Source organism: Engystomops pustulosus, chromosome 1 (genome assembly GCF_040894005.1).
Source record: "Engystomops pustulosus chromosome 1, aEngPut4.maternal, whole genome shotgun sequence".
In the NCBI taxonomy this organism is placed as follows: Eukaryota; Metazoa; Chordata; class Amphibia; order Anura; family Leptodactylidae; genus Engystomops; species Engystomops pustulosus.
This window is the reverse complement of record NC_092411.1, coordinates 33962902-33988909: the sequence shown is the minus strand read 5'-3', so window position 1 is coordinate 33988909 and position 26008 is coordinate 33962902. Positions and strand designations below refer to the sequence as shown.

The 26008-nt window shown below is 41.2% G+C and overlaps 1 protein-coding gene across 1 annotated transcript in view; it reads right to left on the bottom strand.

The window, feature by feature from the left end:
* Positions 1–26008, bottom strand: part of MAST4 (microtubule associated serine/threonine kinase family member 4) — a 325776-nt gene that overhangs the window by 62185 nt on the left and 237583 nt on the right. Inside the window, exons 6-8 of the mRNA XM_072144319.1 lie at positions 19232–19320; positions 8539–8608; positions 5976–6054 (exon numbers count right to left, since the gene is read on the bottom strand). Of these exons, the coding sequence (XP_072000420.1) occupies positions 5976–6054; positions 8539–8608; positions 19232–19320 (238 nt within the window). The remainder of the gene's footprint in view (positions 1–5975; positions 6055–8538; positions 8609–19231; positions 19321–26008) is intronic.

Genomic DNA, 26008 nt, shown 5'->3' with positions numbered 1-26008 from the left:
TTGAGGCTTTAAGGGGCATTAGGAGAGAACTTCAGGGTTCTGACTCCACAGCAATAACAATTCCTTCTGCCTCCACCACCGGCTCTCATCTTTCTCTCTTCAGCTACTTTTCTCCTGGAGCCCAGTAAGATATGGGGCAAAGCACTGAGTCAATCTGTTAATGCCCATCAAAGCACTTTAGCCTCATCTGCATATTTCTAAAGTGAAGTTTTGGCATAGAATGAGCCACGAGTAAATAAAAACTAAGGTATATGTGGCGTGTTTGGACATAGCCAGACATAACATAAGAGTTCTGAGACGTAAATTGTGGCGATGGATTCCCTTTTACTTCAACCGGTAACATGTAATACTAAATTTCTCCTGCAGTGGTGCTGTTGGGAAATGAAATGGATCATAACTGTTGACTTTCAAGCAAGCCAAATTCTGTGCCATTGGGCTTCTCAGAGATAAAAGAATTCGGCAGACTCATACGTTACATGAAAGTCCACTGTATTGATGAGGGTAGTTGCAATTGACTTCATGCTGTGTATAAGTTGGCAAAGGTGAGTAAATAAATCCAATTGAATATAATCACTTCAGAACTTTGGCTCCACTATATAATATAACAATGTAGCCCTTGACAATTGGAATGTCAGCAGAATCATCATTACATGTGTCTGGAAATCTCAAATTACCATCTAGATCAGTGGTTCTCAACCTGTGGGTCGGGACCCCAGCAGGGGTCGAACGACCAAAACCGGGGGTCGCCTAAAGCCATCGGAGTCGAAATTTTACTGTGTTTTTACTGCGAGTTGCATGGTTTGGGGTCACCACAGCATGAGGAACTGTATTGCGGGGTCACAGCATTAGAAAGGTTGAGAACCACTGATCTAGATGATGATCTCGCTTTAGTTAATCAACAGAAAATTAACCAAGACTAAAGATCTCAAGAGTCAAGAGGAAGAAATGGCACAAAGCCAACAACAAGAACTCCACAAGCTTCAAAAATAGGCGTCTACTTACAATGACCGACTTACACAATACACGGGAAGGATGTGACATACTCTGCTGTCACCACTTGTGGTTTGGTAATATCAGTGTTTGCATCATAATTTTGAGAATATATCTGTTTGGGCATCCATAACAAATACATCTCTATCTGTAAATTAGCACCAAAACATTAAATGACATTTCCTAAGATGTTTCCGGAATGGAGGCTTTTAGTATGTATTTGGTGGAATGGCCGTAACTCTTTCGAGAACACTTTCTTCTACAGTTTGGTAGGTGGCCATTGGAAACCGTATCAAAAGGCCTTTCTGAAGAATATTCAAAAACAAAAAAAAAATTGCCAAACTATTCCTGTACAAATATGTATAAAATGAATACTAATGCAAAAAGATTTTTCCTTTACTGGATTGAAGACGTCCAAGGTCTCGTGCTTATTAGTCATCAAAACTCTGTGTGTAGTGCTAATATAAAACCTTCCGGTGATTATGCTCCTTCGAGGAGATGTTTAGTACTATAATTTCTGGGTGGGTCAGGTTACTTTTTTTGGGCTACCTACTTAAGCACCAAGTTGTCTTGTTTTTCTCATCTTCAAAATGACAGAATATACACATGTTGCCCTATTCCAGTGATGGGCAACCTTTTGAGCTTGGCGTGTCAAAATTCGCCAAAAAACCGAGCATAACTCGGGTGGTGTGTCACCTTGACAAAAAAACATAATTTTGTGATATTTATAGTTTAAATAACAAATATGTATACTATTTAACTTCTAGGGTACTTTAACCGTAGGTTGCCTGATTGATCCTACCATGCACTGCCATACTACAGTCTGGCAGTATATGGGGATTTTCCCAATCATCTATTACTATGTGCAAATCGCACATTGTAATAGATCGGTTACAATCAGACAGGTGTGGAAATGCTTAGTAACCTGTGAACTTTCTGTCATGAAAGTTCAGAGGTTATTGAGAGGGCGCAGGCGCCGCTGTCTGCATCTCCCTCATGAGGAGCAAAATAATTGCAATGTCTGGCTATTTGCAAGGCGTTGCAATTATTTCAGGGCTTGTACATCACAAAACTGACACACAAGACCTGATGACTGTCTTCTATCATACAGTGCACTGACCTTACTTACTGTATGATGAGAGTGGTTGTCCTTCCTTGCCCCTGCTGTGGAGATGGTCAGTGTAGAGGTGGCAGCTGCTGCCATCCTCCCCCACCACAACTGTCAGGAGCTGCAGAGGAGCCTCCTGGATGTATGTCCGGGTCACCTCTCCTGGTGTTCCCCCTTGCTGATACCTGTGCTGACTGGAGACACTAGGCACAGCTCACACATGGGGAGGGGCGGTCCCGGGGGAGGAGGAGGAGGAGGAGGAGGAGGGAGGGGGGGGGGAGTGCTGGAAGCTCAGTGCAATCTGTCAGCCTCCCGGCTAATGCACCTGGTCATGTAGGATGAAACTTAACTCTCAGGCAGCCGCGTGTCAGTGAAAATGGCTACGCGTGTCATAGGTTAGCCATCACTGCCCTATTCTAACATATACATGACGAAGGGTCCCTTTTTGTTTAGCCAAAATGCAGGTAGCCCAACATTGGTTCACTTGGATGGCAATTTATTTACACCTAAATTCAAAGTTTAGAATTCAGAGTTTAGAATATTTGTGAAATCCTCAAAAATGTATAGGCAATTCTATTAACCCGTAAATATCAACAATTTGTAGATGGCGCTCCGGGGCCTATAAAGAAGATCAGGCTTTAAGTGGGATCATCTTGTAATGGGTACAAAGATTAGAAATGCATAGTATTTTGTGAATAAACTGCATATATTTCACATTGTAAAGAATAACTCAACATTAAAGGAAAAGTTTAGATATCCTCATAATCATGGAGCGATCGCTATCTGCATTTTCCTTGTAAAATATGTAGTGTGCCTCTGAAGCGATATTTCATGAGAAAGTCCTTACCACACTGACATCTTTATAGTAGCGGAGTAAAAAATCATTTTAGACTGCATAAAAGAGACACCGGAGAGAAACCAAGCAACCCGCGGCCGCATCGATAAACTATGACCTGTCTTCTCAGATATAGGTCAAACACTCGCTAGAATAATTTAAGAGATCTATGCCCAACAGTAAATGTAAAGTGGAATTCCCCGGATAGATGGAGTATGGGAGTAAGGATAGTATATAGTGTAGAGTGACAAATGCTGTCAACTTCTATTTAGATGATTGGTATAGTCACAACAGAAACTAGCCTGACACTAATGGAGAGAGAGTAACCCGATTTCACAAGGACAAGTCATGCATCAACTTGATGAGACTCACATCCTAGGCCACCGGCTATCAAGGGAAGTAAGGAAATCAAGTTGTTTCTCTCAGGTATCAAACTTTATTGTGTTGTCACCAAAAAAAAATTGTCTACTTAGCAAAATTCTGTCTTCACCAATGTAATCAAGGGCCAAACTGTTTACGTCTTTGATTTCCGAGATGTCAGTAACTCATGGCACCACAGCGAGGCGACAACTATGATGTGGGATTAAACCATAAAAAAACAATGCATGTAAACCCAAAGGAAGATGAAAACTGCCATGAATTTCGTCGGATCGGTCATGTCCATAAGTTCTTAGACATAAGCGAGGTGACTTAGCGGTAAACAATGTCTCTGAATTGCGACGAGAGGTGGGACTACTAGTATACTATATGTATGATCCAAGGACATTTACAGTAGATAAAAGGATACAAAAGATACAAAGGATCTCCAACAGGATCTAGTAGGCCTTCTATCCTACATAAACATCTTAAGATTTATCCTTAATCTTCAGCCTGAAGGCTTGTACCATGCAAGTCACCGTGTATAGATGTGCACACCCAAGCACATGCTTTCAACATTCTCCATTTCACAAGAATAATTGATCTGACAGGAGAAACACCTTGACATCTCTGACCTTGGCACAACTTATCTACTCATTCTTGCCTTTTCAGATATGTTTATTCTCATGCAGTATGGGTATATAGCTGTGATTAGGTCCATGTAAATTATCCTGTTTTATAGTTTCTTGACCGTTAATTAAAACATTATTAAAAACACATTAGAGGTTTGATAATTGTATAACAAAGTTATCAATGGGCTCATTCATAGTTTAGCCAGTCTCTATCAAAACCGGTCGCATCGCACGCTAGTTGTGATACTCCCGCACTAACATCTGACTGTCGCCAATGCTGTGCAGCAGGAATTGTAACTTTTTCATGTCCTTCACGTCAGAAAACGGTCATACATGCCATGATCAATGCCCCCAGTGTCTTTCGTATGACTGTGGCTGTGTCTGGTATTGCAGCCCAACAATTTTTACTTGGAACGAAACATGAAAAGTCCATTCATTAATAGTCTTTGGCAACTCTTAAATCCTACAACAAATTCTCTAAGTAGCCACTCAGATCTGTCAACTTTTCAAGTAACGAAAACCATACGTAAACTCAATAGAGTGGCATTTCTATTCCACGTACACAAAGGAATAGTTTGAAACAAGGAAGCATATCGTTCTCTTTTCCCCTCCATTAACTAGCGATGATCAATGAGAAGATAAACATTCAGTCTCGAAGGACTGGTGAGCGCCAGCTTTTGTGCAAGGAACATGGAGTCCTGCTATTGTGAATAGAGAAGCTGGAGTTATAGCACAGGGCTGGAAGCTGCAGCCAGTATGTTCTCAATTACGAGGTGTGGTGATTAAAATGCAGATCTTGTTGCTTTTCCTGTTCCCCAAGCACAAGTGCACCCGGACACATCATTCATATAACAGACAGGAAAGGAGCGGCTGAGCGGCTGGCCAGCAACAGGGAAAATCCACTCCATACACGGCTAATAAAATCACTAACGCCACAGACCGCATGGAAAAGTGGAAAGGACTGTAATTCCAGCAATGCTAGGCCCGTAATGTTAATGGTGAAGCAAATTAATACAGACAAGTGTTGTGATATTATCAACCGATTTAATTTACATGTTTATTACTTTGTGTTCTTAAAACACTAAATTTGCAAATTCCATGTTAAACCCATAAAACTATAATTTATTTAAAGGGTTTTTAAATTAGTCACCAAGTTATCAACTAGTTATCACCCTACCAGGGAATCTTCGGCGCGCAGCTCCTGGTAGCTGCGCGCCCTCGTCCGGGTCCCCTGTGTTCTGCGCATGCGGCTCCGGGGGCCGGAACTACTGCGCATGTGCAGTAGCCGGGGGACTCTGACGAGGGCGCGCAGCTACCAGGAGCTGCGCGCCGAAGATTCCCTGGTAGGCGGAGTAACGCGGCTACTGGGGCATGGAGTAGCCTCATGTCCGGCTACTCCACGCCCCAGTAGCCGCATAAAAAAATTTGCATATACATGTAATAAAGTTTTGTAAAAGACACCCGGGACGTGAGGATTAGCCCAAAAAAGGGCTATCCTCATGTCCCATCCATCCACCTACCACCCCTTCTACCTTTATAAGTAGAATCGGGGTGGTAGGTGCCCTTTAAGAGAATAGGAGAAACTTTGTCATATCTTGTCACAGGAAAGGGTCTCTCATTCCACTTTGCCTTTAAAATATCCCCCTATTTTGCTTTCCTCTCTATGTTGGATTCTTACTTGTCAGCAAGACAGACAGAAGTTCACTAATGCATCAGATTACATAGAAGCTTTATGCAGGAGGGAGAGGACCAGGGAGTCACAGCAGCTATGCCAACAGCGGCTCAGTGAGGCTTCATGGACACGATACTGTGCAATTTTCAAGCTACAAGTAATGGACTTTTGTGATTGCTTGTGGCCCAAGTGCTATTGGTGGGTGAGCGGCAATCCCTGACAGATACCATTGTGATACTTGTTATAGAAATGGTTAAAACCATAAAACAATACAGAAGAAAAAATAATAAGTCCTTTTGAAGTTATATATACATTGTCAATAAGAAGCGAATTTTGCAATAACTGTTAAATTAAAGAAGCGGAATAAATCAAAGCACTTACAGATACGGTGGAGCTTGGCGTATTCGTTCCATACCCAGATGAGGGCAAGGATGCCAAAGACCAGCGGCGTCCATCTGACCTGTTGTTGAGGAGAAAACGTGTAATTATCAGGCCTTGCTATACATTAACCTCCAAGCTCAGTGTTTTGGCACCTACAATGATCTATGCATATGATATACGTGCCTGTGTTCAATCAATCACCATGGTATTTACAAGTAATCCTAGGAGATTAACTTAACAATTGCCTCAACCCTGAGCAGCAATTATTCTATATATGCTATAAAACACTAATTTAATAGAATATAATTTGGTCTACTGCTGGGAATCTAAAACCTCAAAGCAACCCTGTGTATCATCAATCCAGCATATTATTGATCTGTAGCCGGTGTCTGCTTTGTAAAGATTTTTTGCAGAAAATCAAATATTTTAATAAAACCGTATTTCCATCATGGCTGTGTATATAGTGGTATGAGCCTACTAGATGTCCGGGTAGAATGGTCATGGTGCCTAATACATTTTGGGAACCATATATTTTAGACTTGTATCCAGTCAACCATGAAAATTTTAACACTAGCTAACATATAACCTGGTGTGTAGCTTTACCTCAACTACCAAGGAATAATTAAGGACTGTTTTATAAACCATATTTAATACATTATTACAACATTCAATCAAAGCCCTTGACATGTTACAAACTATGAAACAACCACGGAGGTGGCCAAACGGGGAAACTTCTTTCTTGTGGAAAATCTCAGAATATGAGGAGCCAAGTGGTAAACTAAGAAAGGACAGACACATCCTTATTTTACAAAAGAAAGGAGGTGACATTATGAATCCCTTATTTTCAGTAGATACTATAACCCACAAGCAGCAGTGTTTAGCAGAGGCTTATCTCTCTGCCAGAGGCTGAAAAGGCCACGTATGGGGAAAGGCGGTAGTGAAAAAAAACAGGCATGGGAGGAGGCGGTAGTGAAAAGGCCACATATGGGGAAAGGCGGTAGTGAAAAGGCCACATATGGGGAAAGGCGGTAGTGAAAAGGCCACATATGGGGAAAGGCGGTAGTGAAAAGGCCACATATGGGGAAAGGCGGTAGTAAAAAAAAAAACATGTGTGGGAAGAGGCGGTAGGGAAAAGACCATGTATGGGAAGAGGCAGTAGGGAAAAGACCATGTATGGGAAGAGGCGGTAGTAAAAAAAAAACATGTATGGGAAGAGGCGGTAGTCAAAAGACTATGTGTGGAAAGAGGCGGTAGGGAAAAGACCATGTATGGGAAGAGGCGGTAGGGAAAAGACCATGTATGGGAAGAGGCGGTAGTAAAAAAAAAAACATACATGGGGAGAGGTGGTAGTAAAAAGACCATGTATGGAAAGAGGAGCTAGGGAAAAGACCATGAATGGGAAGAGTCGGGTTAATTAAAAAAGTAATATCAATGGATTCCCTGATGACAGGGTGGGGGATAACTTGCTCATTGATGGGAGACAAAGTTCTGGGATCATGAAAAAAAAAAATCACAATAGTGAGTGGTTTCTTGAAGTCCTGACATGAACAGAGTAAGCTGGTCTTACATGAGTGACCACTACATTCCTTCTATATCAATAAAGTACATAGTACATAGGATTGGACAAGCATGTGTTACAAGTTGGGACAATAAATGATGTCTACCATCAAAATCAAGGTTACTTATTACTTACATGCAGGCGCAGTGACTGTGGTAATCTTCTTATATCTGTTACACATATCATTCTAAAATCAACTTTTACAATTATGCAAATGAGCCAGTAGGATTCTGTGGGGCAATACCAGAGCCCCTCTGTGCAGTAGCTTAACAGGCTGTTACACTGTTTCACCACTGTGCTCCTTTGGCTCTCACAGCTAAGAGTTTCAGCACACAGTGTGAGGGGGAAATTCTCCTGCACAGTTTAACAGCCTATGCACCTGGAGAATAAGGGAGCTCTTGTAAACCCCCCCCCCCCTTCAGGCTGATTAGCATAATTTTAAAAGTTGATTTTAGAAGGAAGGAGGCCATGGATAACAAATATAAGAAGATTACCAGTCACAGTGTCTGGATCTTATAAGGGCTTCAAGGTTATGATGCGATTGTAGATTTCCTTTAATTAAGAGGCACAAGAATTCATATTCCCGGAATCAATGCCAACCCATGTAATTGAACCTCCACCAAAATTATTGAACTGTGTGTTCACGACTAATAAGGAAAAAATACAAAATCTCTACCTGAATGATGTCTAAGTCTTGTGACATAGTGAGCAATCTTACAACCATGTTCTATGCGGCAGCATAAAGATATACCGTAATAATAATATAATGTAAGTGTCAGGTAAAGGGATGGGCAACCGAAATGGATTGACATGTTGTGTTTATTTAAAAACAGCCCCTACTGTGACAGTGTGCACAAGAACCGAGGCATGAAGATTAATAATCATGAAGAATGTCTTCTATCCCAGCCACAAAACATTAGAAAGCAATTAGACAAGATTAGGATGCTAATTAGGCTCTATTGGAAGAAAAATTGTGCCCCCTGTACTTGGGGACTAAGCCTTTACCTTCGTGCAAATGAAAAATGAGCGGAGGCGCTGGGGGAGAAGTTCCTCGGGCTGTCTTGTGGGCTGCTGCCTACAGAGAGAGAAGTAAACACATGGAAATATAATCAATAAAGGTCTCATTGTCAGGTAGGTCATGTTACAGAAAGAATCGAAACAAAGCCTACATGTTCCCTCATCTTGTAAAACACTGACATTACACTATATACTATAAAGAACAAAATAGGGTGATATGGTGCCTTCTTTGCGTTCACGTGTCATCGGCATGCGACATCAGCCAACACGGATAGGAATACGACCTGTTCCATAATTCGCGACTCGGGCAGTCGGCTCATACATGGTAAACCAAAGCCGTGTGTATGAACCCATAGATATACATGGGGACATTTGCTTGCTGTTAAACACATAGGGGCAGATTTATAAAAAGTGTCAGGTTAGACTGGACAGTCTTAAAGTGTCTGGTGTCTTACTCTGTCAATCTTAGTTGGCTTACTTTACGCCAGAAAAAAATTCGGGTCGGGTTTATAGTGTTTTAGACACATGACCACGCCCCCTTTTCACAGACCACACCCCCTTTTCACCCTTCACACACCCTTTTGTCGAGATGGTCGTAAGAGGGTCAGAACACTGTCTAAAACCCTTTATAAATGTGGTGCAGACCGTGTTTAGTGTAAAGTATGACAGAATTCTGTCGTAGACGGATAAATAAATCTCCCCCATAGTATATTCTATAATATACCAAATATTAACCCATACCAATTACTGGATATTTTTAGGCCCTGCTTATACATCCCACCTCAATGCTTTTATTACACATTTGCATTCATTCACCCTGTGTCGTGGAACAAATACATACAAATATTTGTGCGTGTTTATGTACAATGGGATGCCCCAGAAGACTTTCAGACTTAGTAGCAGGTAATCAGATAGCTCATCTGTTAGTCCAATATGGGACCAATTTTCTTTCATGTTGGATTAGTGGGATTTCTAGACTAACAAATGGTATTAATAATGTGGCTAGGAGAGACTGGCAGGCAAATATGGATGGGAAGCAAATATATTACATACGCAAACACATCACAAAGGCCAAATACAAATATTAAACTGTAATTTAATAGATAATCTTTAAAAACAAAGAAGCAATAACAACGGTGCAAAAGGCATTGAAAGCAACCAACACATGATTAAAATACAATTAAAAAATTACACAATAAAAATGTAATAAAGTCGTCCAATTTTTTTGGATAACTATATTGACACAATAATTGTTTTTTTCTGGAACTGAAGAGACGAGACTGGAAAACTAATAAAAAGTGGTAAATATTACGAATAATAAATGTATCACTTGATTAATTATGAATAATAATAAAACACCTTTCATTTTTGCTGCAGAGGCAGTTTTTTAAGATCCGGAACTGTATATTTTATAACCAACTCAAGACAAAGTTTTATTGGTTTCTGTGACAATTGTATTTTAAAAAATGTTGGGTTGTCATAAGGATTAGCAATAAACCTTAATTGCAGACACCTTTGATAACCATTACAGCTGTTTATTGTAGCCTGGGGCTAAAGTACTGTAAATTACCAACATCCAGAGGTCCGTTTGTAACTAGGGGTCATCTGTAATTCGGGTGTTCTTAAGTAGAGGACCGTCTGTCCAGTACTATGACAGATACAACAAATGCAATAATTGGAATGGTGCCAAGTGGATTCAGGAAAAGATATAGGTCCATAAAGCAGAGAGTCAGCTGCTTTGTCTTTGTTTAGATTATGTGTTTTGGAGGTGGACTACCTCATTCATCAGGACTCCAAGCTCTGAAAGCGACTGCTAAGTGATCAAAACACATCAATTTACAGGGGGAGAGATACAGGTTGTGTATCTGCATAAGACAAGACAAAGAGCAGAGTTTCAAGTAGATCCCACATGAGCTGTAGTAGGGGAAATCACTTCAGGAATAAAACCATGACAATTCATGAGTGTAAGTAAAGACCGATTGGAGCCATTGCATGTTACAAACCTAACGTATCCACTCTAATAGACTAAACCCAAAGACCCATAGTCTTAGTTTCTAATTTCAGTTTCTATTTTTTTCACATTTTACATGATTTGCATCTATAAAATTATATTTTTGGCTATATATTTAGTTTAATCTCCCTGTAACATTTTCCATTGGGATACGGTCTGGGGACAACGTAAGCCTATGCAGGACCTTGAAAGGTTTGTTACGGAGTCACTCCTTAAAGGAAATTTCCCACTACATAACTGTAAATTTAAGCTATTAATACTCGCACTGTGGGGCTCATTTACTAAGGGCCCGCATACGATTTTCATTTTGCACCACAGGGACAGGGATTTAAAAGGGGTTTTTGGCACACACGATTGTATTTTGGCGCATGTGACAGAAACCGGGGGGCGGGCCGTTGGATGATTCAACGGATTTGGACAAAGACGGAATTTAACTTCAAAATTGTGCCGCAAGCCAAGCACTTGCATGCACCGGGAGGAAGATGGTGAACTCCGGAGGACCTGAGCGGGGAAGCAACAGATGCAGTAAATCGGGCGCACAAGCTAAGTGAATCATGGCACAGTGCATTCCGGACGGAAAATGCACTTTCGGGAACTCCGAGGGACGGGTAAGTAAATGTACCCCATTGTCCTCTTCATCCCGATCCTGACCCTGGTCTTATTTAATCTTGATGTGCCCGGATTGCCTAAAAAAAGAGACTTGTATAAAGAAGTCTGGAGCACGGGGATGTGATGTTTGGCGATCCGGGCTGATAATTATCTCTCCACATTCCTCTTCCATGCTCGAGAGAAAGCCGACGTCACGTGAGAGGTGTGAATAATCAGAAACCTGGAGTGATGGACATTGTGTCCCGGGATTATTTTATAAGTTTTTTTTTAAGGTGATCCCGATGTGTCAAGATTAAAGAAGACCACCGCCAGAATAGGGATGAAAAGGATAGGCCACTATGTTTAACTTAATTTTCCTTTAATTACCCTGATTGTGTATTTTGCGTCTCTGTCTGCCTCAACACATTTTCAAAGCTCTTACTGAGGGAAGGAGGTTGATGGCCAAAATCTCGTGATGCAATGCCAATACTATTCAATTTGTAGCAGTTGTCCTGTGGTGTGGAGTTGATACCGAAAAGTTCTACTTTGGTTTCATCTGACCACATGACTTTCTTCCATGCCTCCTCCAGATCATCTGGAGCCCCAGAGCAAAGAAGTTTGACAGTCACCATGTGATTCTTGCATTTCCTAAAAATTGTGTCAGTTGTCGCCTTCTCCCCAAGCTGCTTGCCCATTGTCCTGTAGCCCATCTTATCCTTGGGCAGATTCACATCTATGTCCCTGTTATCCTAAGGCTACATGCACACTGCCGTTGCCCGCCGTACTGCTGCTCACCCCGCCCAACTCCATAGCAACATATGGCGCACGGCGCCGTAACACGGGGAAAGACAGGACATGTCCTATCTTTTCCCGGGCTACGGATTGGTACAATGCCGCACGTGTGCGGCACCATACTGCTCCCGTACGGTGCCGTGAGCCCATAGAAGTGTATGGGGGATGTATATCGGCCATATATACGTTGGCCGTATATACGTCCCCCATACATGTCTGTGAATCTAGCCTTAGACAGATATTTGGTCTTGCCCATGGTGGAAGGGGGTCTTTTATGCGGGTAATGATTTCAAATAGGTGCAATTAATACAGGTAATGAGTGAAGAGTAGTAGGAGTTTCTTAGAGAATTACCAGGTCTGAGAGTGTCAGAATTCCTGCTGCTTGGTAGTTGATCAAACACTTATTTCATGAAATAAAATTCAAATGAACTAGAACTGCAGTTCTGGTTCCCCCTCCCCAGGTCTTATCTTTCCTAATGTGTGTAGTTCGTCTCTTCTAGTCTGTTCTATTAGTTACTCATTACTTTAAGATGGTATTGTAGCATTAATCCAACTGAGGAACTACTGGAGATCCATAGCATGGTATGACAGCTTTATTTAGTCTAACTAAAAAAGATGCCGATTTACAGTACATTGCATTATAATGATGTCCTTCACTCCGAATACTTTAATCTGAATATTGATTTAGCTGTATGTAGATTAATGTATGAATCAACAAGCATTGCATGTATTACCCACTGTATTACATTGTGTTTGGAAAATTTCTAATAAAAATTTCCAGTAAAAAAAAAAAATTTAATTATCTTTAAAAAAAAAATCATACAAATGTGATTTTCTGTTTTTTTTTTTTTTTTTTTAACTCATTCTCACATAGTGTACCTCCGATAAAAATGACCAACCTCTCCATTCTTTTTAGGTAGGAAGACTGAAAATAATACTTATTTTCCATACAGTGTGTATATAAAAGGAGGGGAAAGAAACATAAAATGAAACGGCACATACCTATACACACACACACACACAAGATACAGGAGATAAGTGCATGAGATCAGGAAAGGCAGGGGGGGGGGGGAAGTCTGATACGTGACCTTCATCTCCAGCATTTTGCACTGTGCATTCATCCACCCATCTGCAAGTTAATACCTGAGAGACTTTTAGATGAAAACTGGTGCCAGTGAATTCCCTGCCCATATGTGCAAAGCTCGCTTATTACTTAAATCCTGCTGTTCCCAGGGATTTCTTGGCTGTTGTATGTTTTCAGTTGTGCGATAATGTCGATATACTGCAGAGATTACGGATGATATTTGTGACCCGCTAAAGTAACACTAAGTGGCGGGCAGGCAGTGGGTAGGTAATTAACTCATTCTTCCTGGGGGAGAAGTGGCAAAATGAATAGGTAATCAGCATATGAAACTGGCACTACCCACCACCGCCACACACAGGGTGCCTCATTTGGGAAGTCGTTATTGTTAAGAAATGGATATCCAGATTAATTAAACGCTTTCATTGTTTAGTAATTAGACGTGGAAAGTAGTACATCTTCACTATGGAGGGAAGAAATGCAAATCTTTTTGAAAAGACATATGTTGATCTCACTCCGTTCATTATTAATGCACTTTTAATAGCTGTCTACGCCGAAAAAAAAAAACAGTTTGCGATGCGGTGAATGTACATTAGCACCAAGGGAATAAGAGGATTAATTATAATTGATATTGTGAACTGCTGGCAAATTAGATGGTGGTAATTCTAAATTATTGAAGGTGGCCAATCACACTTCCCATTATATCCCAATCGCATACCGGGGAACTGCGCTATCATATACGTGTCCCATGCTGAGGTAGTGAATCAACGTGTGTACTGCTTATGGTGACTGATGGTAAGTAGATGGCAGCATCAGCTCCCAGTAGGCTCTGGGAAGGCAGAGGAAATTTTTAAGTCTAAAAGTTTTTTTTATGTGGCTTAGACATAAAACACCTTAGACATAGGTGTTTAGTTGCAGATCACTTACTATTCCCCAATTTTGAACTGCTTTATTACAATACAGGTGGTAAGGGACACCGTGAAATAAAATGCCCAGACTTTTTGTGGCCACTTTTTTGTGGCCACATTAAAAAGTTGGCTGGTCTTGAAGAAATTGGTAAATGAGGACATCTTTTCTCTAAGGTCGGTTGCCCACACCCTGTGCTCAGGTGTGATTTCCCAAACTGCTCCTCATATGACTGGACTGAACTGAAATTTTGAATTCAGTCTAGTGATAAGAGATTCGGTCCAGAAAAACCAGACAGTAAATGGAGCGTTTTTCTCGGACCAAACTCTATTGTGGGCAACCGACCTAGCACTAACCAATTTCTTCAAGAGCAGCCAACTATGAGTATGATGACATCTTGGGCCTATGAATGGTCATGGATAGGAGATGCTCAAACCAAAAATTGCTCTTCTCTTTTGCTCATACAAGGAACCCAAATCTGGAGACGGGAACACCGCCTCTATGAGTTCAAGATGCCCCACGAGAAAACAATAAGAGTAGACATGAGCAGGATTGCTTTTTAAGTTCGGGAGATACCCGCACAACCCAAACATATTGTCTACTTGCGGCTGTGCAATTATTCTGGCAAATTGATGTTTGATGGCTCTACCCACTAGCCATGGTTTTAACTGGCCAGGGGTTATCCCTTGACCAATTTGCTGGATTGACTACACAGCTGCCAATCCAGCAATATGTCCGGGTTGCATGGGATGCGCCCAAATCCCGGATTTGAACTTAAAGTTGAAATCTGATCATCAACAGATGAGACAGGTATGTGCCGTTTCATTTTATAGGTCTATGGCTATGATTTGTGGAATCACACATGAAAATGGATGTAATTCAATATCCTCTTTTATGCAATTCTATATCTACCTACTATAATCTCTTTTTATGCACAGTTTCAAAGAATAGATAAGTAATCTGCAACGTTGAAATCTTGGTGAAACTCCCAGCTTCCCCGGACGTTCAAACTATTAACGAGACAATCGAGTCTGAGCTCTTTTTAGCTCTTTTTTTTTTTAGCATTTCTAGAAGAGATTTTTTTTTGGAATGTTTGATTACATCTCTTGGGACCAGTTTCAGATTTTGATATTAAAAAAAAAAAAACAAAAAAAAAAACAACAACTACAAAAAATATTCCAGAAAACAAAGGGTTAAAAGATTCAATCAGCCGGTGACACACACAAACAACTATATTAAAACGTCATGAAAAATTTCCCATTTCCACCCCAGCAGTAAATCATTCGTAAAACAGACACATGGTCGATCGGAACAGAATAATGGATGCATTTTATGAGAAATTACAGAGGAGGCTCCACCGCAGTAACTTTATATGACCAATTGGTTGTGAGCCAGATAAGATGTGCAGTATGAAGTATTGTGGTAATAAGCACGGAAAGATAGGAATTTTGAAAGGGGAAATGAGGCTTGGGGCATATTATTATAAAAGTCTAAACTATGATACGTACAACACATCATAGTAATCTAGTAGCCGTGGTTTGGCCAAGGGTCTGAGGGGTGCTAAATTGATGCCGTACAGTATGTAACAGGAATCTAGCTAGAAGGTCATCTATAGTACCACAAGTACGGTTATCAGCAGTCTATAATGTCCAAATGATGACAGTCCAGTCTCCATTATACTTATGTTGTATCGGCTTACAGATGGAGAGGACAATCATATTACACTCCTAACCAGCAGAGGTGGTTCAGGGCTACATAGGCCATCAGGGCCATATGGCATGACCTGCATTGGTGGGGGGCGATTAACTGCACAACGTCTCCTGACCCTGCTGTAAATAGTACGTAATGCAGCCATACAGGGACACTAGGGTAATATTGCATCCCTGACAAAAAAAAAATCTATGGTATCTGTGTCTTTCAGAAAAGGACACCACTGGTTATGTGTGAGTGACAGTTCTTCCTACTGCCGTTTGTGCTGGCTTCCATCGCTATGTGAGGACTTCATCATATCGTGCTGTCTGTGTAGTTGTGCCTGGGGGCCCGGGGGAGAAGAAGAATGAAACCACAAGAGCCATGTTTTTTATTTGTGTCCATTGCAATGTTGGCAAAAGGGGCACTGTATTCTATTTGTTACGGGGGAGGGACATGGCATAATGTAACGGCATGTAATATTTTAGGGAAAGGCAGGATATGTTATATTTTAATGAAAAAAATGCCCCCTAATATATTAAATGCCATGGCTTCCACCTAACATATTATATATGATGCCCCTCATGATTTAGAAGGGGAGCCTTGAATACCATTATTGAGGGGGCACTGCATATGATTTATTAAGAAAGATGCATTTTAAATCATGTCATTAATTTAATTAACCATAGAAGTTGTGTAATATAATTGAATAAGGGGTTTACAGTAATTTATAGGACATTTGGTGGGGCCAACAGTTGTGTTGGGACGGGTATATATAATTTAGGGGTGCAGTGTTGTGATCCAGGTGACATTATAATGTAAGTGACTGTGGTATCCTTAGGAGCACAGTGTCTTTTATGGCTAATGAAAGACAGCAACGCAGAAAGTTCAGCAATTATTAAAGAAGTGCAGTTTGTGAAATACGGTCAGTGAAGGAAAGTGGAGCTTTTGATGAAGGTCTTTGTTAAAGCGGTAATGGATAATAAATGTTCTTCTTAAAACGGCTATTTAAATATTATAAAATATGGCCTCTTATGGCATGGGGTACGGCAGGAATGATTGATCTTTTCATATGGATGAGTTCTAGACCTGAGCACTTAGATGCAAGTCAGGTTTATTTAGCAATTTTAATTTGGTTTAACTTGAGGGCAAGATCTCATTGAGTGTAGATTGTATGAGGAAACGCTCAGTAATAAGACGGAAAGAGCTCTACATCCTATAACAGAATTATCTGCCTTCTATGGATGAGGACGGATTCAAAACAATTCACCGGTTGTGCTGCTGATCACGATGAATAGCTTAAAGCAAGATGAAAGAAATTAGGGGCATGATTGGGAATGACTTGTGTTACTACATCTCCTTCTTGACAGAAAGTTTCAGTGCTAAATCTTATTCTAACAGTTCACGTGCTATATGAAAATGAAGTCAAAGGAAGCCCACTCCAAAAAAAAAAAATAAAACATGGCTGACATATATATGATTTCTATTAGTCTTTTATGCTCATGTCAAAAACCACATCCAAAATTTGGTGGGTTCCTTGTTGCTATAGATCACTGCTTCATTGGGCCTTCGGTTGGTCAGTAAACACCCCCCACCCCAAATGTGCGCCAGGCTAAGACAAGCTGCAAATAGTCCCCCGTTTGCACACGTGGTTGTGTGCATTTAGCCTTAAAGGGAACCTGTCACCAGGAGACCCATTTTTAGTACTCCCCCAGTCCCCACAGAGCATAGTACATACACTACCAAAGTGTTTTTGTATAAAAAAAAAATTGGTTTTACAGAAAAAAAGATATGTTATATTGTACCTTTCATTAGCATCTGCTGTGTGACTAGGCAGGTGCCTTTTGGGAGGAGCTGGAAAGGAGCAGTTTCTCCCCCACCCTTGGGAAACATATGACCTTTTCAAATATATGAATAACTCCCCACACTCAGGATTGGCTGTAGAGGAGTAGGGGGCGTCGCTAAGCCCAGTGATGGGTGTTTTCATACATTTGAAAAGGTCACATGGAGAAGCTGTTCCCCAAGGGTGGGGGGGGACTGCTCCTTTCCAGCTCCTCCCAAAAGGCACCTGCCTAGTCACACAGCACATGCTAATGAAAGGTACAATATAACATATCTTTTTTTCTGTAAAACCAATTTTATATACAAAAACACTTTGGCAGTGTATGTACTATGCTCTGTGGGGACTGGGGGAATGCTAAAAATGGGTCTCCTGGTGACAGGTTCCCTTTAAAGGACATATACCACCAGATGAATGACTGTATGCAAATGAACCTGAGGTGCTCCAGCCTACATTGATGTTATTGGAGCCTGGAGCACCTCAGGCTCATTTGCATACAGTCATTCATCCTGGGGGAAGATGCCTTTAAACAGAGTAGAGTATAAAAAATTCTAAAATTGAGGCACATTTGGTGTTTTCAGATGTTGGGAACCATGAAGCAAGTTTCCAAAAATGGTGTTAGCCCAAACATGTTTTTCTTCATGCACCATGCAGTTTGATACATCTGCCCCTCTGCATATTAATATTAGAAACTAATGCAAAAATAATAAGACTTACAATGGATTAACCAATCGTAAAACAAAAATTTCTGAAATGTCTGTAGAAAAGTGTTAGCTGCCAAAATAATAAGCGCAGATAATTTGTCACCCTCTCTCTCAAATAATTTCTGCCAGTTTTTTACAAATATGTTCCAGATCAGAACAGTTTCACATCCGTCAAAACTCATCCCAGCCTCAAAAACTCAGCCCAAGCCACGAGATTGCTAGGGGTTTGTTTACCACAAAATTGATTCTAGCCCCTGAAATGCCAAGTGGTCTGGTTATGGATCATAAGTTCTGAATTGAAAATCTGTTTTTTCATCTTTGCTGTCCAAAAGGTAAACTTTGCCAAAAACTCCAGAACAATAAACATCATTAACTTTATAATGTAAAATTTGGTGCACAGCTATGGAGAGCTACAGCCCCTATAAATAAAAGGGGTTATAGAAATTGGAAAGTTCCACATTAAAAACAAGTGTAACCTATAAGTGAGATGGCTTTAATATAGCGTCTTAATTGTGTATTTTATAGTGTTGGGTCAGGTTTTAAGCCAAAGCTAGAAGCGGGTCCAATATGAATGGGAAGATCTTGTACTTCTTGCTGCTGGGTCTACTTTTTACAAACTGCAGTGGTGTTTTTTTTCCCACAATGCTTTGTTAAATCAATTGTGTACCAAATTTGCAAGTCCTATTCTTTCCACGGATATAGGATCACAAGGTGATTTGTTAGGTTCCAACTACTGGGACTCCACCGAACATGAGACCGGGGACCCCAGTCTCAGTAACGGGTGAAACAACAGATGAATCATGCGCCATATTGCTCCGGTTAATAGTATGGAATCTGTCAGCAAGCATCCAAGAGTTGTGCTCTGCGGTTTCTGAAACTTCCATACTATTGAATGGAATGGCAAGATACATACTTGTCAGGGTTTCATTGTGGTCCTATTCTTGCAATTGGTGAGAGTCAAAACAGTCGGACCCTTTGTGATGAGATTGTTACCCCCTATTTGCAATTATAGCTAATTAAAAACAAAAGAGGGCATAGAAACTAGGGAAAAAACATAACCGTATACATACCCGTATGAGCAGAAAGAGGAGAGTGGGGTCGAGGGAGAGCTGGAGATTGGTTGTTTCCAATTAAACTCTTCCTGTTACTTGTTCTACAACTGAGAAAAAAAGAAAAAGCATAAGGAACTTGTTATGCTAAATTGCAAATTACAAATGACAAGTATTATAGGTGATCAACAACTGCTTGCTATAAAACTTCATTTATGTATAATTTACTTTTATTTTGAAGGAAACGTTCCTTAAGCTTAGAGCATTTTCCTCTGTTCTGGGACTGTAGCTTCACCTTGTTTAAGTGAACTGAGCTGCAATATCGGGCAAACACCAATGCCAAGAGAGGTGCTATTCGAGAAAAAAAAAGTCTACCATAGTAAAAAAAAAAAATAGACAACCACCAATGCACCAAAATATTCACCAAACTCTTATAAACTCTTGGTTAATCCCTTCGCCCTTATCTCATATTTCAATTAAATATTTAACAAGACTATATAAATAACTCTGCTGTATGTGACCCATGAGCATCATCTCCTCTCATCACCTTCAATTGTGTAGCTGTAAAACAACTGGCTGGAGTCTGCAGAAGCAGAAAGGGGCTTATAATCCCCGCCCACTTTAGATAAGCCCCACCCCTCTCATATTGCAGTCATATGGAGGAGATCAGGAGGAGACAAAGACCATAATAATAAATAATAATTCTTTATTTATATAGCGCACACAGATTACGCAGCGCTGCACAAAGCTTGTCAAATTGGTCGCTGTCCCCATGGGGCTCACAATCTAAACAACCTCACAGTATGTTTTGGAGTGTGGGAGGAAACCGGAGGACCCAGAGGAAACCCACGCAAACACAGAGAACATACAAACTCTTTGCAGATGTTGATCTGGGTGGAATCCGAACCCAGGACCCCAGCGCTGCAAGGCAGAAGTGCTACTCACTCAGCCACCGTGCTGCCCATTAGAGAGTGAATGTGTTTAACATGCCTGGTTAAGAAACATGCAGATAATGCTGCAGCCTAATATGGGTTTATTTCTCCATTATATTTATAGGTTTAGGCTATGATGTTGAATAAGATAACAGCTAGTATGAACAACAGTTAATATAGACGAAGGGGAAAAAAATCATAATAAAAAACAGACTGCAACAGATTGGTGACCTTACAAGGATCATTTATCACGCAGCCTCATCATACATAAGAGACGGCTCTGCCCAGATCATTTGGCCTGCCTAAACACATCTCCCAGAGCACCGTCTATGTTTTCCCTTCATGTTTAATCAACAGCACGTTTCTCCACCAAAGTGCCAAATCTGAATTGGGCAATGAAGGCCAAGATATTTTTTCAATTGCCACTTCAGACCAGAGCATAAATATTTCATGACCTGCTCAAATTTTCACACTTTAATACACATCGACGGCTATGAAGAGGAGCGACTTATCAAAAACGTGATGATCCGGTAATTACAGATTTAATTGTCGGGAAACAGTTCACATCTGTGACTTTTATTAATGCGAGAGACAATTTGTACCCAAACAAAAATATCAAATTATCAAAAATATTGCATATGATTATTATCTGTATGTGGCGGCTCCCGGCTGTGGATGTGGATGTTTTGATAGGACATATTAAATTAAAAACCAAATTAATTAAATTGTATTTTACTGCTGCAAAAAGAAGCTCGGTTATATTTGTTTACAACCGTTTTGATGCAGAAAATGTGCAAAAATATGTTCTACCTCTATTCTTTTTCTTAAAGGGAACCGGGCACATTTTTAACATATACAGCTAGTGACAGGTTCCCACTAGCTAACTAAAAGCCACCCTTCTTTTAGCTAAAAATTGCTTCCCTCACATACTGAAAATCAACTTGGTTATCTTACCTGACATCAGAGGTGGTGTGTTCTGCTAGGCCGAACCCTCCCATCTACTCCTCCCCATGCCTTATGCCTCCTCACTGTTCAGCACTTCATGTCATTTGATCAGGGTGATGTCATCTAAGGTCCTTCACCCAGTAACATTTACATCATCTTCATGTATGCATCTGATCACATGAAATTACAGCATGCCTTCAGGTATGTCTACTCCTCCCCATGCCTGGAGGCATGCTGTGATTTCATGTGATCAGATACATACATGGCGATGTTAAAGGAAAAGGACCTTCAATGACATCACCCCGCTCACATGATATGAAGTGCTCAATGAGTCACTCCATTCTGGAGCTCAGAATTTTCAGCTTGTATACTACACTACCTGTCGGTGCACCAGGGAACTCTACGTACATGTTTACATGCACACGAGATTGTGCCACCAGGCGAGTACCTAGAATTATTTATACTCACTCTAAACTAATTATTTACGGTACTGCACAAGGAGAGCGCTCCTTTGTTCTTTGTGTCTCTTCTTTCTGTCAGATAGGACTCAAAGGTCTATTGACCTTCCTACTCTCCATCCTTCCCAGGTCGTTTTCATCCATACAGCAGCATGTCCTAGCAGTGAGGCCGGTTGATCAGGGACAAGGAGGTAGGGCAATGCTAGTAAAATTTAATACGCAGGATTCCATTGATATTGTGGGACTCACCTCTGGTGAGTTGCATATTCGCTTACAAATGGTTTTTGTAACATTTAAGGTTAATTTAAGTGACAGGTTCCCCTTAAGGTTCAACCCATGTAATGTCTGATCTGCTGATAAAGTTGCAGATGTTTGTGGCACATTGCCATGTAAGGACCCAGGATTATTAGAATGAACAGAAAGTACAGGTGTAGCCTGGAAATTAGAAGCCATCCTATGCATTTATTCATGCACCCTTAGGCTAGGTTCACATCACATTTTTCAGATATGTTGGAAGGATTCCCGACATATCCTTATAACAGAGGGGTAGGACATGTCAGTGTATACTCATATAGGGGGACATGTCATGTATGTCCTACCCTCTGAATGTGGGAGGAGTTATCATCACTGGCTGCTGCCAATGATCAGTGTGTTTTCCCAGAAAGTTCAGTGGGGTACGCTAGATTGGGAAAGGCCATTGAATGAGAACTTAGCCCAGAATACATTCGGAAGCCATCTTTAAGAAGCTGAATGGAAATCAACATTTTTGATGGGACCACAAGAGTATATTTAGACAGCATCATAGAAAAGAAGATTAATAATTCCAATTGTAACATAGTGAAAAATTATTTTCTAAAAAATATTTTAAAAAATGCTAAAAATTCATGAGAGCAATAATTTCCGAATGACAGAAGAAGGTTTAACTGGATCCAAGCATGAGGTGATAAAAGAATCAAAGAACAGAAGAGATATATATATAGTTAGTAGAGGATAATATATTATGGCCTATCCCCATGGGGATCCTGTGCATTTTGTCTAAGTTTGAGAACAGAAACTTTTTTTAAAAAAATAATTTCGAGCTAGACTTAAAATGATAAGGCGCACATCAGGCTACCTGCACGAGTGATGTAAAAATTGTGAAAAACGATTAGCATCTTCTGTTGTTCACGGATCCACATAAACTACTGTAAATTCTATGAGTGACCCCTTAAAACAGTACGGACTAGTAGATGCTCTACTTTTTAACGGATCTATGGGAACTCATGTAATGAAAAGTATTCAGTGAAGCTGTGTGCCAGTGGCTTATTTTTGGCACAGCAGACTATTAATTTCGGTCACGACTAACAAAAAGATTTAAGGGACTGATTTTTATTAATTTTTTTTTTTTTTTTACAGGTACAGTATATGCGGAAAAACTGCTTTTCTTTGTGTGTGTGCAGAATGCGTGGCCTAGACGTAATAATCAATGGTGCCACTTGCAATGAAGACAGATCGAGCCTGTAAATCTCATATGCTTCTTTGAGAACAGCTTGCAGACATTAGATATACCCAGCAGACTTGGTCATGAAATGAATCTTTGTAAACCATATGGGTTCATATTAAAGAAAAGATTAAAAGCTATTCTTGTTTTTCTTCTAGCACAAGTCTCCTTTAATGGGATCAAGCTTCAGAAGTCCCCAAAAAAACCATACAAATGATAATGTACATTTGTTTACACACAACAGAGAAAACAGCATCAAATTTGCCCTTGAAAAGTTAAACAATTTGCAATTTTCATCTCAATTTCCATTGTCAGAAAATCCTAACACTAATAATGTGCATGACTTCCCATGCAGATAAACTACTGTATACAGAATGCAAGGAGAAAGCTAAAACATAAAGAGCCCTGGTTTGATGAAGAGGACGACAACCACGGCCCTGAAATGTGTCACCAAGTAGACGGTGACCCGAAAATACAAAAACCGGTAATTACTCACCGGTAATTGTGTTTCCTTGAACCACGACAGCACCCAACCAGAGAGAGGGATCCGCCCCCAGGGACAGGAAACCCAGACTTCAAATTCTGCGGTACGCCCCATCTCCTTCAGTGGATTACAGAGACTGTATGGGACTTAATGTTCTTGATTAATTCTGACCACCGTGTCATTCAGTATCACTTTCAATGAGAGAATCTCACACCTCTGTGACACACACATAACACTGAACACCCAAGTGTGAAAAAGAATTTACAAGGGAGGGAATAACCAGGGTGCTGTCGTGGTTCAAGGAAACACAATTACCGGTGAGTAATTACCGGTTTCCCCCTCTCACCACGACAGCACCCAACCAGAGAGAATAACATAGATGAAATCCTTAGGGAGGGATAACTGAAGAAAGAACCCTTCGCCCAAAGGAAAGTTCCTGTGCACCTGCTACATTTAGCCTATAGTGCCTATAGAAAGTATGTGGAGAAGACCAGGTGGCAGCCTGACAAATCTGATTAACCGACACCTCTCTAAATTCTGCCCATGAGGAAGAAACTGCTCTAGTGGAATGGGCTTTTAGACCTTCTGGTATCGGCTGACCGGCTGCTAAATAAGCGGAGCTAATGGCTTGCCTAATCCATCTAGCTATAACTACCGCTGAGGCCTTCTGCCCCCTATTCTTGCCACCAAAAAGAACAAAAAGACTATCAGATTTTCTCCAATCTCTAGTCCTATCCAAATAAAGCTCAATGGCCCTCTTAACATCCAACTTGTTAAACTCTCTCTCCCTATCCGTAGAAGGGTTACTACAGAAGGATGGGAGCCTGATCTCCTGGGATCTATGGAATCTAGAGACTACTTTTGGTAAAAAGGCCGGGTCTGTCATCAGAACTACTCTATCATCCAAGATCTTGAGAAAAGGCGCTCTACATGACAGAGACGATATCTCTCCAACCCTACGGGCTGAAGTGATAGCTACCAAAAATACAACTTTAATGGTCAGCCATTTTAGTGAACAAGACTCCAGGGGCTCAAAAGGATCTCTTATCAGATAATTTAATACCAGAGTGAGGTCCCAGGGGGGCACCGTACATCTCCTAAAGGGGGTCATACGAGATGCCGCTTTTATGAACCGAGATATCCAGGGATGAGAGGCTAAAGGAGACTCAAACAGGGAGCTAAGGGCAGAGATCTGAACTTTAAGGGTGGCAGGTTTTAGGCCCTTATCTAATCCTGCTTGCAGGAAATCTAATATCTTAGCTATATTTGGATGAGCTAAGTCTATTTTATCTGGGGAACAAAAATCTGAGAATACTCTCCAGACCCTGAAATAGATTTTAGAGGTAACTACTTTTCTACTCTTCTGCAGGGTTGTAATTACCTTGTCCGAGAGGCCTTTTTCCCTCAAGATGTGCCTCTCAAATTCCAGGCCGTCAGATGGAGGTTCGTAATCTGCGGGTGGAATACTGGGCCCTGGGAGAGGAGATCGTGACTCTCTGGGAGGATCCAAGGGTCTGATATCGATAGCTCTCTCAATACTGAGAACCATGCCCTCCTGGGCCAGAAGGGGGCTATAAGAATAACTCTGGCTTGGTCTTGCCGTATCTTCTTCAGAACCCTTGGAAGAATAGACAGGGGTGGAAATGCATATGCTAGGCTGAAGTTCCACCTGATTGTGAAGGCATCCAGACTTAAAGATCGGTCTCTCGGGTCTAGGGAGCAGAAGAGCCTGACCTGTCTGTTCTTTCTTGTGGCGAATAAATCCACTTCTGGTTGACCCCAAAGCCTGGTTATCTTGGAGAATACCCTCCGATTCAGGGACCACTCTCCTTGACGTAAGAGATGACGGCTTAGGAAGTCTGCCTGCAGGTTGTCCTTGCCCCTTATATGAACCGCCGATATTGATCTTAGATTGGCTTCCGCAAGTTCTAGAATCTGATGCGAGAGGTTCATTAAGGACCCGCTTCGGGTACCTCCCTGGCGATTCACGAACGCCACCGCTGTGACATTGTCCGAGGCAATCTTCAGGTCTGTCCCCCGAATCATCGGCAGAGCTTGTCTGATCGCCTGCAGGATGGCCTCTAGTTCTCTGTGATTTGAGGACTTTTTCCTGGATTCTTCGTTCCATGATCCCTGGAATAAGAGGCCCCTGACCTGGGCTCCCCAACCCGTAGAGCTTGCATCCGTAATCATGGATAGAGGGTTCTCCTCTCTCCAAGGCCGGCCTGCCTGGAGGTTCTCCTCTCTTAGCCACCATCTCAGGGAATCCAGGATCTGTTGAGGAAGTGTAATCCTCTGGTCCAAGGAGGACTGGTCCCCCCTCCAGTTCTCCAACATGAAGAGCTGTAAGGGCCTTGCGTGATACATCGCCCAAGACACCGCTGGGATTGCCGCTGTAAAGAGACCCAGAGTCCTCATAATATCCCTTATGGTAGGGGATGGCTGTCTGTACAGCCTCTCCACCGAGGCTACTATCTTCACCACCTTGTCCTGAGGAAG